The sequence below is a fragment of the Lacerta agilis genome, chromosome 3, assembly GCF_009819535.1.
Source record: "Lacerta agilis isolate rLacAgi1 chromosome 3, rLacAgi1.pri, whole genome shotgun sequence".
In the NCBI taxonomy this organism is placed as follows: Eukaryota; Metazoa; Chordata; class Lepidosauria; order Squamata; family Lacertidae; genus Lacerta; species Lacerta agilis.
Genome location: NC_046314.1, coordinates 74,125,665 through 74,139,179, shown reverse-complemented (window position 1 = coordinate 74,139,179; position 13,515 = coordinate 74,125,665). Strand labels below are relative to the sequence as shown.

The following is a 13,515-nucleotide window of genomic DNA, read 5'->3' as shown; positions in this document are numbered from 1 at the left end:
TCTGTTAATGCAAAGATAACACCCACCTTTGCCTGTGGCCCACATGCCACTAGCATGTGGCCCTCAAAAGGTTTCTTAGCAGGGAATGTGGCCCTTCCATATGAAAAGGACGACTCACCCCCTGATTTTAAGACTGTAGGGCCCATGTGTTGCTCAGACATCCTAACAGTGGAATTTAAAATTAAAAAAATAGATACATAATATTTGTCTTTTTGCTGTGAGTTTTCTACTTAATTTGAATGTCCTGACTGCTGTTACAGGTGTAAGAAGCATGCACAGTACAGATATCCAGTGGTCAGCCATTCTGAGTTGGGGATATGCTGACAATATACTGAGACTGAAAAGCAAGCAAAGTGAACCTCCAGTTAACTTTATACAGAGCTCACAGTTTCATCAGGTAGAAGCCATTTTTATTTCCCCTCTTTTCACCTATAGAATGCCGTGTTTGAAAAACTTGAAGGTAAACAGTGTTCATCTGCGGCAGCGAAACCAGACCCATAGCATCTTAGATGATATGCTGGTTCAAAGATAATCTCAGTCTAATGATTTATGTCCAAGAAATCAGTCCAATGATTTATGTCCCAAGAAATCAGTCTAATGATTTTTTCAAGATGCTCGCCGTTCTTGCCCCTCTCCTCCCATTCCTTGTCTCACTTTGGCACTTAATAATGGCTTATTAAAATATCGGTTTCCTATTCTATTAAGATCAGGAAACTGGTATAATCTCTGTTTGCTAACCACGAACTGATCCCTGAAATCATATCCTTGTTTTTTTAACAGGGATTAAACCACAGTTTCTTGGTTTTGATGTTATGAGAAACTGTGGTTTATTAAACCATATGTTATGGTGTGAAAGGTATGAGGGAGCATGTGGGCACAGTGTTATGTCTAAATTAGGCCAAGACCTAATACATGTATTATTATAACATGAGCTTTTATGGAGTGCAACCCACTTTAGACAGAGTTCATCCTCAGATAGCAGCTATATATTTGTTAGTGGGGCCAAAAGGCCACTTATTGGCCTTTCTTATTGCTGTTTCTTATGAATGTGTGTGAGCAGGTCTGCAACTGAAGAAATGGCTTCTCATGCATGAGGGCTTATACCACTATAAATCTATTAGCCTTATGTTCATGTCCCTGATTTTCCTGGACTTCTGCTTCCTCTGGATTATAGAGATGTAGATAAACCTGCTAACTCTGTGAGCGTTTCTCTGCTAGTAGTATTTGTTTACAGTACTACATTTCTGCCCTGCCCTTCCTCCTCAAGGTAGCCCAGGGCAGCAAACAAGCAATAAAACAATGCAACTAGAACAAAACATACGGTACTTATTACACTAAAACTTTAAGAACACCTAAAAGCATTTTTTAAATGGTCACATGCCCTCATAGTTAATAATTTCAAGGTTGCCGAGAACAGTCTCTTTCAGCCATCAAATGCCTGGGCGAATAGGAACGTTTTTACTTTCCTCCTGAATGTGCATAATGAGAAAGACCAAGACCAAGAGAGATCTCATTAGGGAGGGCATTTAACAAACAGGGAACTACCACCCAGAAGGCCCTGTCATTAGTTAGCTGTACCCAGCGGTGGTACCATGAACAGATCCTCCCTACCAGTCATCACTCGACTTGTTCACTTCAGCAAGACTATAAGAAAACGATTGTTCATAAATCTATGGCCTTTTAAATTGTGTTTGTTTGTGTGTGTGCATTATTGTTTTGTTTGTTACTATGTTATGCATCATTATTGTGTTTTTATATTGTAAACTGCCCTGTGAGCCCCGGATGAAAGGAAGTATAGGAATTTAATAAATAATAATAAATAATGAAGGCAGCTATTTACCGCTGTTAATATGAATGAATATGAAATCCGGAAAAGGTAAAGTAATTGAGCCCAGTTACGTTCATGTCCCAGGCTGCCTGCAATAGGATTTTCTGTTTTTTGAGGATCAGCTTCCTCCGCACAGCTCTAGAAACTACATCTGGGCTCCCCCCCAAAAAAACAAGGTTTGGATTCAGCTTCCTTTGTGGTGTAGAATAACTGCTTTTGGATTATGAAAGCAAGGAGCCCTGCTGTGCTGGGTGGCTTTGCACCCTCATTAACCAGCTGTAGGTTTCTCTGTGATTAAGAGAGCTTTAGCCATTGCACTTCCAAAAAACAGCTAAAGGACTGAAAAGTGTGGGGTGTCTGTTCTGCAGTTATAAACCACTTTGAAGGGTCTTTGAGATGAACAGCAGGGCATAAACCTAATAAAAGCAAAAGTAGTGTAGGGTACTATTTAAATGTCTCTCACTTTTTCCTTTTATCCAAGGTAACAAGCTGCGCTTGGGTGCCTGACAGCTGTCAGCTTTTTACTGGCAGCAAGTGCGGGGTCATCACAGCATATATGAACAGATTCACTAGCAGCACAGTAAGTAAATGAAGGAGAAATAGTGACTAGTTAAAAGCCTGGCTATAGTAAATCATATTTATTTCTCTCCATGATTATAAAAAGCAATAATACAAAGAGAAAGCATCTTGGCAAGAACTGATTCCCCCCCCCTTGCTTTTTTTGTGTGTGTACCAAATCATTTTTCTGATCGGGCTGCGTCTTCTAGCAAAATGTTTAATAATAATAATAATAATAATAATAATAATAATAATAATAATAACACCACCTGTGTGCAGTGAAATTAAACGAGCCCCCTCCCCCATACACTCAGTCTTGTTCACACTCTGTGTGCTTGTCGGAAGTCAATTGCTCCACTGTTTTTTGTTTTTGTTTTTTATTCAGCACCCCAACTGTTCTTTAACTTGTTGGTGCGGCTGACTATACTTCTATATCTCCTGCCCAAAGGTAGGAGATTAAAGAGGTGCTGGCCGGGGTGTGAGTCGTCCCTGAGAATTCTCCTCGCTCTCCTGAGGCAGCAGTCTCCTGCGATGTCATCTAGCGGACTCAGGGGACAGCCCATGATACCATGTGTTGTATTCACCACCCTCTGTAGGGATTTCCTTCTGTGGCTGTCAAACCAGCGTACCACACTGTAATACAGTATGAAAGGACACATTCTATTGTGGACCGGTAGAAAGAGATCATCCATTTTTGTTTGTCATTGTTCTTACGCAAGACCCTCAGGAAATGGAGTCTCTGTTGGGCCTTCCTAACCACCTGGGTTATATTGATTTTCCAAGTGAGGTCTTCAGTAAGGTAAACTCCCAGGAATTTGAAGGAGGAGAATCTCCACACAGCTCCCCCGATAAACAACAGGGCTAGTTCCTCTTTCTTCCTCCGAAAGTCCAACACCATCTCCTTTGTCTTACTGATATTTAGGTGCAAGTTGTTTTATGATTGCTTAAATTGCAAAGGACTTCCTTTTTTGTGGGTTTTTTGTTGGTTTGGAGCCAAGTTACATGTGATGCAGGAGATCCTTGATTAGATCTTCATTTTTATTTTACATCAGTTGCAGAAGTTAAAATTTGAAAATATTGTTTGTGGTAAACAAGAGTGGTGCTTTAAAGACCAGAAAATAAATTCATACAGAATGGGCTTATATTTGGTCTAGAAATGCTCTTAACCTAAATGTGGGCATTTCTCCCATTCCCTTCTGCTCAGGTGTGACCATCTTTATGGGAGTCCCATAGCTCTGACATTTCTACACACAACAGACAGAATACAGGGAAACTTCTGTGTCTAGTCTGCTTCTCAAAATAAGGCCATATGGTGTGACAGCATGTTCACTGGCATCTGTTTTGGTTTCTGCTCCCAGTTGACTAATTTAGGTGGACAACTTGATTCGGTGCAGGGCAGGAAATAATTATTATGTATTTTATTTGTTAGTCACTTTTGTCACAGAGTGACCCAAAGCAACTTGCATTAAAATCAGTTAAGAACAACAACAGAGTCATAGAATTGTAGAATTGGAAGTGACCACGAGGGTCATCTGGTCCAACCCCTAGCAATGCAGAAATCTTTTGCCCGATGTGGGGCTCAAACTCACAACCCTGAGATTAAGAGTCTCATGCTCTACCAACCTAAAAACCTAAAAGCACAGCTATACAAATGAAAGGCAGGGCTGCACATCCCACCCTGCTAAAAAAAAAAAGGCCACAATGCCAATCATGTGTGAAGTAATTCATACTTGAGAATGAAAGACATACAGTGTGGTTCTAAACTATTTGCGTTGCTGTTTTTACCTGAAATACCAGCGTGAGGTGGCAACGCAGTGCTATGATTTCTAACACAGTGCAGATGTAGACGACAGGCCCTATACCTTTATCCTGGCACAATAAATTTTAGGCTTGGTACATGAGAGAGACAGGTCTTTTTTTTAATGGGCTGTTGGAGTCTAGCACAACATTGATGCGGCTAGCGTATCTAGGGAAAGTGTTGGTTCTTGTCTGTCGCCTCTTCCTTCTGTTCTTACCAGCTTCTTTTATTGCAATGATGATTCTGCACCTCAATAAGTTTTTTGGCTCTTCAGAGAGGAAAGGGTGGAATTAAATAGTAGTGAAGTTGGGCAAAGTTTTATTTCCTTCTCGCTGCAGTTTGTTCTTAACAATGGCAATGTGAAAGACACATCTAGATATAAATTGCTCAAGCGACAATGTGTCTCGACAAATAAGGCAGCTGTATAAAGCTTTTCTCTGTGCTAATGACTATGTGAGGCATCTGAAGATGCTACCTTTCAGCACTAATACCATACTACCATTTGTTTGTCAGCCAAGTATTCAGGTTGTGGTTGTGTGTGTGTGTGTGAAGTGGTATGGATGCTTTTGACTTGAGCAACCCTCACTTACATGTTGTTGTTTTGATAGCTGAAATGGAAAAACACAACTGTATAGAACAGGAGCTATCAATGATGCAAGTGGAAATTGTTATTTCAAACATCTATACCCCACCCGCTAGTTTGGCATCAGACCTCGTTTTGCAATATAGTTTTGTGCCCTCCTCATCCCCCACATCCCAATTGAACCAAAGTTGGAACTTAGTGTGTCTTTGTTCCTTTTCAGCCATCTGAGATTGAGATGGAATCTCAAGTGCATCTGTATGGCCATACTGCAGAGATCACCAGCTTGTTTGTCTGCAAGCCTTACAGTATAATGATAAGCGTAAGCAAAGACGGAACTTGCATCATCTGGGATTTGAACAGGTACTAATATGCTTCAATATATCCTCCTGCTGTCTTGACTGCACCCAACTTCTAAATTTTAAATATTTAAATATAATGTAGAATTGACTTCTGTTTCATTTATCATAAAATGGATGGTGATAATTAAGTACTATCCAACCTGTACTATATAAAAAAATATTGTAGTCAGATATTCATAATGGATATTGGAGGCAGGCACACTAAATAAAACGTTGACTGAAAGATACTGATACTTTCAACAGCAGTGGAAGCTGCTTCTTTCATCACTGAACTCTGATTCTTACAGGCTCTGCTACGTGCAAAGTCTTGCTGGGCACAAGAGTCCTGTAACAGCAGTGTCTGCTAGTGAAACAACAGGTGACATTGCAACAGTTTGTGATTCAGGTAGGTGCCTTCTCAAAAACAGTGCTGTGGTTTGTTTCCTTCCTATTGGGCAAAGGCAGGTGCAGGACAGACACAATTTGAGCAGCGTGCACAAGGGGGGTGCTGCTGGTTCAAGGGAGGCTATCGTTTATTTCAGATTAGCTTACCTTGGTGTGCAAACCAGACCATTAAATCAGACCCTGTAGTTCAGTCTAAGCTGATGGGCAATGGCTCTCTAAGACTTCAGGCAGGAGCCTTTCCCACCCCTCCCTGGAGATGTGGGACCTGCTGCATCAAAAGTTATGCTCTTCCACTGAGCTGTGTGCCCCTAAAGGCAAGATGCTGGGGTTCTTATTGGCACATACTAGCAAAGACTGACCCACTAAACATGGCTGAGGAACCAGAACTGGCCAGTGGGCCAGATCCTTATCTCGTCCACTGGCAAACTATGGCAGGTAGGTGGGACCCTCCATAATGACACTAGGTGATGGACACCTGCCAAAGTTCAAATGAGGTTTCTGTAATGGCTGGTCATTGCTTAGAGCCAGAGCCCTCTTTCCCATTGGTGTTAGTGGTTCATTGTGCCAGGGCACCAGCTTCTCAGGGACGCCCTAGCGAGTGGGGGAGCTGCGCGGCTTTGCTAGCAGCCTCCCCTTTCCCTGTATGCCCACCAGCTATATGGCTGGTGGGCGTGCAGCTTCCTTCCCAAGCCTCTGCAGGAGGAGAGGAATCCCCACAGCTTCCCTCCCAAGTCTCTGCATCTGCTAAAGACGGCCCTCCTCCCGGTCATTGTCCTCCTCCTGCTTCCTGGCGAAAGGTGGCGCACAGCCTTCCTGGGCTGCCTTCTTGGTATGTCTGCCAGCACGTTTTCCTGCTTGATCGCCACCACCATGCCGGGGATCGGGGTGGTGGGGGAGGCAGAGGACATTTTCCACCGCCCCCTCCCTTGTTTTGGAGTTGCCGGGGGGGGGGGGGGGGCGGGAGAGATTTTTGCACCACGCCGCCGGATATGCTTAAGACGGCCCTGCTTAGAGCAACCTTCTTTGAAGACGAGTTTTCAGTGCCAATCAGCTGAAAGAGGCTTCTTTTAAATGGTGATCAGCTGATTGCCTTTTGAAGTTTCTACAGAGAAAGCAGATCATATTCTAAGTGCTGGGGAAAGCGCTTTGAATACAAACTACTTCCTTTGCAAAGAAAAAAAAATGCTCCCTTTAGAATCAATGTGTGTTGCTTCCCAAGCACCCAAAATCTGCAAGGGGCTTAGCAAGCCCTGTTTTGGGGGGTTGACAGGTAGGTGTAGCTTGGCTCAAACGGCCCGGTCACCTAAAGAGGAGCTTCATTTCCCTTCTGCCAGATACCCTTTGTTCACCATTGAATGCTGTTCTAGAGGGTCATCCCAACATTCAGTGATGGGTCGAAGGGCTGTAGGGTAGGAAGGTGGGACCGAACACTCTGCATACCTGTGATTCCTAGACATCATATTTACTATGCATGTTCCTGGGTGAAACGATGCTACATTGTAAAATCTGTATTTGTGCGAACACAAGCACATGAATCTCAACCTCTCAAAGGTTTAATGGTTCAGCTAGCTCTTAAAGAGTTTCCATTCTCTGAAGTTAAGGCCCATACATCAGAACTGTTATCCAAGATACTGTATCAAAAAAATTCCCGTGGGGGATATACAAGCCGAAATTGCTTTTGTTAAAATTAATATCTTCTCCTTGCTTCCTGATATTAAATAACTGGTAGCATGGGGGCTGTATTAAAATGTTCATTAAGTATACATGTAAAAGCAAGACAAATATCGGTGATATTCCCATTGGCTCTGCGATAGAATTAAAACAAGCAGCATAGGTGTTCCAAAAGAGGAGATTCCGGAAGAGAATGTGGATTATCTGTAGCTATTTGTAGGTTACTGCACATCTCTAGAGACTGAATTGATTTATCAGCAACTTTCTAAAATCCTAGGGAGATTAATGGCCAGTTTACACCTTCATTCGTTTCTGCTCCTCAGCTTGAGTTAAAGGTAATAATGACTCTAGTCACTGGAGTACTTAAAGGTAAAAAGGGGTTTGAGTAGGGATGGGAAATGGTGTGTTATATATCTAGATAGCACTTTTAACCTGTTCCTTTTCCTTAGTGATTTAAAGCTAATCAGTTTTTAAAGCTGCCTCCTTGCCACCTGCCTCTTTATGAATTCATGTTGGAGTTAGATTTTCTTGCTATTCTTATTTGGTTGGTTGTCTGGTAAAGTTCAATCAAAAGTCATGACCCAGAGGTGTGTTGTCTTCTTATTTATTTATTTATTTATTTATTTATTTATTTAAAATGAAATATTAAATGCTTGTGTTCCTTTTTATATATTTTATTCTTCTTCCTTTATATATGGGAAAGGACACAGAGCTATGTGAGTCACCAAAGTGCTTTCCCCTTATCAGTGGAAATAGACATCCTTTTTACCTCCCTCCATGAGGAATTCAGCACAGCTTTTCATGCCTACCTAAATTGAGTGAATTGTCTGAGCAGTAGCTGCAGAGTCACAAAACACAGCCTGCTACTTCTCATCATGTCTACCTGGCCCATGAACAATGTTCAAGGCTAAATAAACAAGCAAACACCCCGTGCTCTTTTAAGGGTGGGTACCACATTACCTTCCACAAGGACCCCATCTGAAGATCTCAAATTACTGGTGGGTCTCTCTCTTCCTATCCAAGCAGAGGCTGGATAACTTGTCTGTTTGGGGTGCTTTAGTTCACACAGAGAGCAAGGCTATATCGCCTACAAGACCCTCTTTGATTCTCTGATTCTATTAATCTGGCATTTCAGTTCTGTTTGTTAATTAGGTGAAGTAATGATCAAATTATCCATTATGTCAGTCTGCACACCAGGAAGTGGCTTCACGTAACTTACATTTTCTTCCAGATGTTGGATGCTCTCATCACACTGATGTAATACAATTGTAAAAGTAGCTGAAGGCACACTTCAGAAGGCAATCTTTCTGCATTCCTGTTTAGGCCATATGATATCTCTCGGGGGAAGAAAAATACTTTTCTTCAGTACACCCCTAAGCATAGCCTGGTAGGAAGCCAGAATATGGATTGGTTCTGTGCTGACCTTTCCATCAGTTGGGCCATTACATCTTGCATGTCTTTACTTGGACTGCTGGAAATAGAAGTTTTTTCTGTTGCCAGTCCTTATTGTTTCCATTGATAGTATGTTTTTATCATGCTTCAAACCACTTTGAGAAGTAGTTTGTATCTAAAAAGCTGTATGTTAATGTTTGAAATAAAAGAAATGGGAAAATATTTGAGATCCCCCAGATTAGAGAAATTTAGGGGTGCCTCTTATATTGACACAGATGTCCCGCTGCAGTCCAGTAACACCTTCAGTTTGTTAGTGGTTGTTAGGTGTGATTGGTATGACCTATTGATAATGCTATAGCTTCTGTGTAATTCACTTGGATTTTATGTTTTTGAGAAATAGTCAGTGCCAGAAAAATATTATGTAATGTCAGTGCTTGCATATGATTGGATGCTAGGCCTTCATTCTTTTGAGTGGTCTTTTGGGTAGTAAATTGTTTCATCTTCATTGTTTTGCTAATGCAGCTGTTCTATTGCATTTCAGTTGGTGGTGGCAGTGATCTGAGACTTTGGACCGTGAACGGTGATCTTGTGGGACATGTGCACTGCAGGGAAATTATATGCTCTGTTGCTTTCTCTAACCAGCCTGAAGGAGTCTCTATCAATGTGATTGCAGGAGGGCTGGAAAATGGAGTTGTACGGTGAGTGGTTACGAGAGACAATTTCCTTTTTTGATTGCAAGTGCTCCTTATAAAAGCTATTCTTTGGGAAACTCTGTGCCATACTTCTTTTTCCATGCATCTGTTCTGAAGATGTGTACAGTTGGTTATTTCTGTGGAGCAAAGGGGACAGCTTCCTCCATACAGTAACCCTAGTTTCACAGCTTTACAACGAGGTTGTGAAGGGCGCTCTTGCTTCAGAAGGGACCCATTTGCAGCAGATGAAAGGGGCTTTTTAATCTTTTTTCAAAAAAAAAACAAAACAGTTTGTCCATGACACTTGCACTAAAAAGGTATACATATGCATTAGTGCAGAAAGGTCATGGTTGCATCTTGAAAAATGCCAAAAATCCGCAACACAAGTTTAACCAGACTCTGGCAGGACATAAAAACAGATGAAAGTGCTAGTCCTACAATACTGCAGCCAAATCTCTGGAAAGCTGTTTTTGGATTGTATGCAGTAGCAGTCATTCTGTCTTTGTCTTTGTCTTTTCCTTAGGCTGTGGAGCACGTGGGATTTGAAACCTGTGCGGGAAATTACATTCCCTAAATCAAATAAACCTATTGTAAGGTAATAAACAAACAAGGAAACAAACAAACAAAAGTCTTCATTTTGGAACACATAGCCATTTACAGTGGTACCTCGGGTTACAGGCGCTTCAGGTTACAGACTCCGCTAACCCAGAAATAGTACCTCAGGTTAAGAACTTTGCTTCAGGATGAGAACAGAAATCGCGCAGCAGCGGCACGGTGGCAGCGGGAGGCCCCATTAGCTATAATAATAATATAATATAATATTTTATTATTTGTACCTCGCCCATCTGGCTGGATTTCCCCAGCCACTCTGGGCGGCTTCCAACAAAAATCAGACACAAAAATATCACACATTAAAAACTTCCCTGAAAAGGGCTGCCTTCAGGTATTTTCTGAATGTCAGGTAGTTGTTTATCTCCTTGACCTGTGATGGGAGGGCGTTCCACAGGGCGGGCGCCACTACCGAGAAGGCCCTCTGCCTGGTTCCCTGTAGCTTTGCTTCTCGCAGTGAGGGAACCGACAGAAGGCCCTCAGCACTGGATCTCAGTGTCCGGGCTGAATGATGGGGGTGGAGACGCTCCTTCAGGTATACAGGACCGAGGCTGTTTAGGGCTTTAAAGGTCAGCACCAACACTTTGAATTGTGCTCGGAAATGTACTGGGAGCCAATGTAGATCTCTCAGGACCGGTGTTATGTGGTCCCGGCGGCCACTCCCAGTCACCAGTCTAGCTGCCGCATTCTGGATTAATTGCAGTTTCCGGGTCACCTTCAAAGGTAGCCCCACATAGAGTGCATTGCAGTAGTCCAAGCGGGAGATAACCAGAGCAGAGCTAAAGTGGTACCTCAGGTTAAGAACAGTTTCATGTTAAGAACAAACCTCCAGAATGAATTAAGTTCTTAACCTGAGGTACCACTGTACTGTTACACTGTGAAAAAATTGTTTTCTGTGTAAATTGATGTCTTTGAAATATGTTTTGCTTATCTTTTTGAAGTTCCTATTACAGATAATTTTGAGAATTCTGCATTAGGGCTTGTTCACACTGGAATTTACTGGCTGTTTGCATCTATTTGTGTTCCCATTTACCGGTAGTTTGTGTAGTCCTCATGATATTACCCTCAAACAACACCAATATCAATTTACCCTGTAAATTTGGGTTTGTCTGATATGGGGATAATCCAATAAATTGTGGAAAATTGGGCTCACAACTGCTCTACTGAGGGCCGCAGTAGATCAGTTTTTGTGTTCAGTTGTCAGTATCTGCTACTCTCCTTTCCATGCCCATGACTTTTTCAGTGCTTTCTTTCTTTCTTTTTTCCTGGCTGTGCTCATAATTATTTCTGGTGCATTCCTGAATAGAGGAATGAATATTCTTTCTTTTGATCCGTCAGATTACATAAAACGAGAAAACTGCAGGAGCAAAGCACATAAAAAAAAAATTAGCGCCAAATAAATTGGGCAGCAAACTGAAAAGTGTATGAGGGGAATTTACTTTCAAAAGCCGTTTCTTTTGCAGTGGGCTAGTAAAGGCATATATGGTAAAGCTTAGCCATATATATTTCTTTCCATAGACATTTCACATACATTTTCTTTCGATTCCCTAAGATTTGCAGGAAACCAGAAAAATGCACAAGGAAATTTATGGTTGCCTGACTGCACTCCAGCACAAGAGGCAGCCGGGATGGGGGAGGGGGGGAGGGGAAGCACGCAAATTCCAAAGAATTAGAATAAAATAAGAGTGAGTGTAGACTCGATGTGCGACAGTTTTCCTTGGGACCTATTCAGGAGTGAGGGTGGAGGAGCTGTTGCAGACATTCCTAATGTTTTACAGAATTGAGTACAACGTGCTGTTTTGTACGAGACTTTTTTTTTTAGAAAGGCAGGATGTCAGTGTTGAAAATAAACGTATGTATTAGCACAGGAATATTAAAACTGAGTCTCCTTTTGCCGCCCCCCCCTTCCCGGCAACCCCTTTGAGGAGCATCCTTAGTGTTAGGGTTTAAAATTCTCAATAACCCGTGAGATGTGACAGATTTTTGTTTCGTTTTTCTTTACAGCCTTACATTTTCCTGCGATGGCCATCATCTGTACACGGCAAATAATGAAGGAACTGTTATTGCTTGGTGTCGCAAGGACCAACAGCGCTTGAAACTCCCCATGTTCTACTCATTCCTGGGCAGCTATGCAGCTGGCTGATGGCTGTTCTTGCTCCTTGGCCTTGGTTATTTTGAAGCGCTTTCAATCCAGGGTAGATTATAGAATCTCTTCTGCTTAACTGGATCTTGAAGTACTCTTTAACATCTTCATGATAACTGAGAGTAGATTAGCAATATATCAGTGAAAGGCTGCTAGATATGCTCACGCGCCAGACCATATCACTGGTTAAAGGAAACTTCTGGTGTGCTTTTTTTCAGGAGAGAGTAGAAGCGCTAACCCAGAAGTTTAAATGCTGCAATGTATAATGTAAAAATATTTTTACAAATCATTTCGTGGACGTGTATATTCTAAACCCTGAAGCGCCAATGGTGACTTCTGCCCCTTTGTGTTGTAAAAAAAAAAAAAGAATTAAAATACTTCAAAGGTTTATTAAAAAAAAAAAAAACAAGGTCGGGTTGTGTGTGTAACTTATTAGTTGACTGTAGTACACCTTTCTCTAGAATGGACACACCCAGTACCAGTGTTTTAAAATTCAGGAACTCAGATTTGCTTTATAGAGAAGCAAATTAACTCTCTGTAGGTGTCTCTGCACCAGTGTTGTTGAAATACCAGAAGTACAATTCTATGAAATGTGATTCTATTTATTCACTGTCTTAATTTATAACAGACCATAAGTCTATAGCAGTTTAAGTATATATGGTAAAGGTAAAGGGACCCCTGACCATTAGGTCCGGTCGCGGATGACTCTGGGGTTGCGCGCTCATCTTGCTCTATAAGCCAAGGGAGTCGGTGTTTGTCCGCAGACAGCTTCCGGGTCATGTGGCCAGCATGACTCAGCCGCTTCTGGCGAACCAGAGCAGCACACGGAAACGCTGTTTACGCCAGAGAGGTACCTATTTATCTACTTGCACTTTGTGCTTTCAAACTGCTAGGTTGGCAGGAGCACGGACTGAGCAACAGGAGCTCACCCCGTCGCGGGGATTCAAACCGCCGACTTTTTGATCGGCAAGCCCTAGGCTCTGTGGTACCTGTAGTTTAATAGGCAAAACTGTTTTGACAACATGAAGCAATACAGAGATCGTTCAAAATAATTTCAAATTGTATAAATCCCAAAGACTGAAACATTTTGTGGTTTATACTCTGGACATCAAGAATGGGGAAGCAGAAGCAGAAATATGCTTCTATTTGTCATATAAGAATTGTGAAAACTCTGTAATGGCAGAGGAGGAGGGGAGCAGAATTATGACAATCTAGCTAACTGAGCAATTCTGTTAGTTCAAATATTTAAACTCCACCAAAACTAGTTTTTTCCAATTTAGTTTTAGCAATGGTAGGGGATTGAAAAAGTATAAATATCATAATTGTGTTAAAATTGTTTTGATTTGTTTAAAAACTGCATGAATTACATTTTTAAATATATCTGTATAATACTAATGAAGAGTTACATGCACAGAACATGAACTCACAGAATAGGAACTCATACGTTTTCTTTTAAAATTATGCATTTAAACATAATTATGACATTTTCAGCATGACT

The 13,515-nt window shown here is 41.6% G+C and overlaps 1 protein-coding gene across 1 annotated transcript in view; it reads left to right on the top strand.

The window, feature by feature from the left end:
• LYST (lysosomal trafficking regulator) overlaps positions 1-12,677 on the top strand; it is a 79,967-nt gene extending 67,290 nt beyond the window's left edge. The window contains exons 47-53 of the mRNA XM_033144325.1: positions 261-397; positions 2,310-2,408; positions 4,988-5,127; positions 5,414-5,511; positions 9,115-9,271; positions 9,789-9,860; positions 11,879-12,677. Of these exons, the coding sequence (XP_033000216.1) occupies positions 261-397; positions 2,310-2,408; positions 4,988-5,127; positions 5,414-5,511; positions 9,115-9,271; positions 9,789-9,860; positions 11,879-12,017 (842 nt within the window). The 3' untranslated portion in view covers positions 12,018-12,677. The remainder of the gene's footprint in view (positions 1-260; positions 398-2,309; positions 2,409-4,987; positions 5,128-5,413; positions 5,512-9,114; positions 9,272-9,788; positions 9,861-11,878) is intronic.
• The last annotated feature ends 838 nt before the right edge of the window (positions 12,678-13,515 follow it).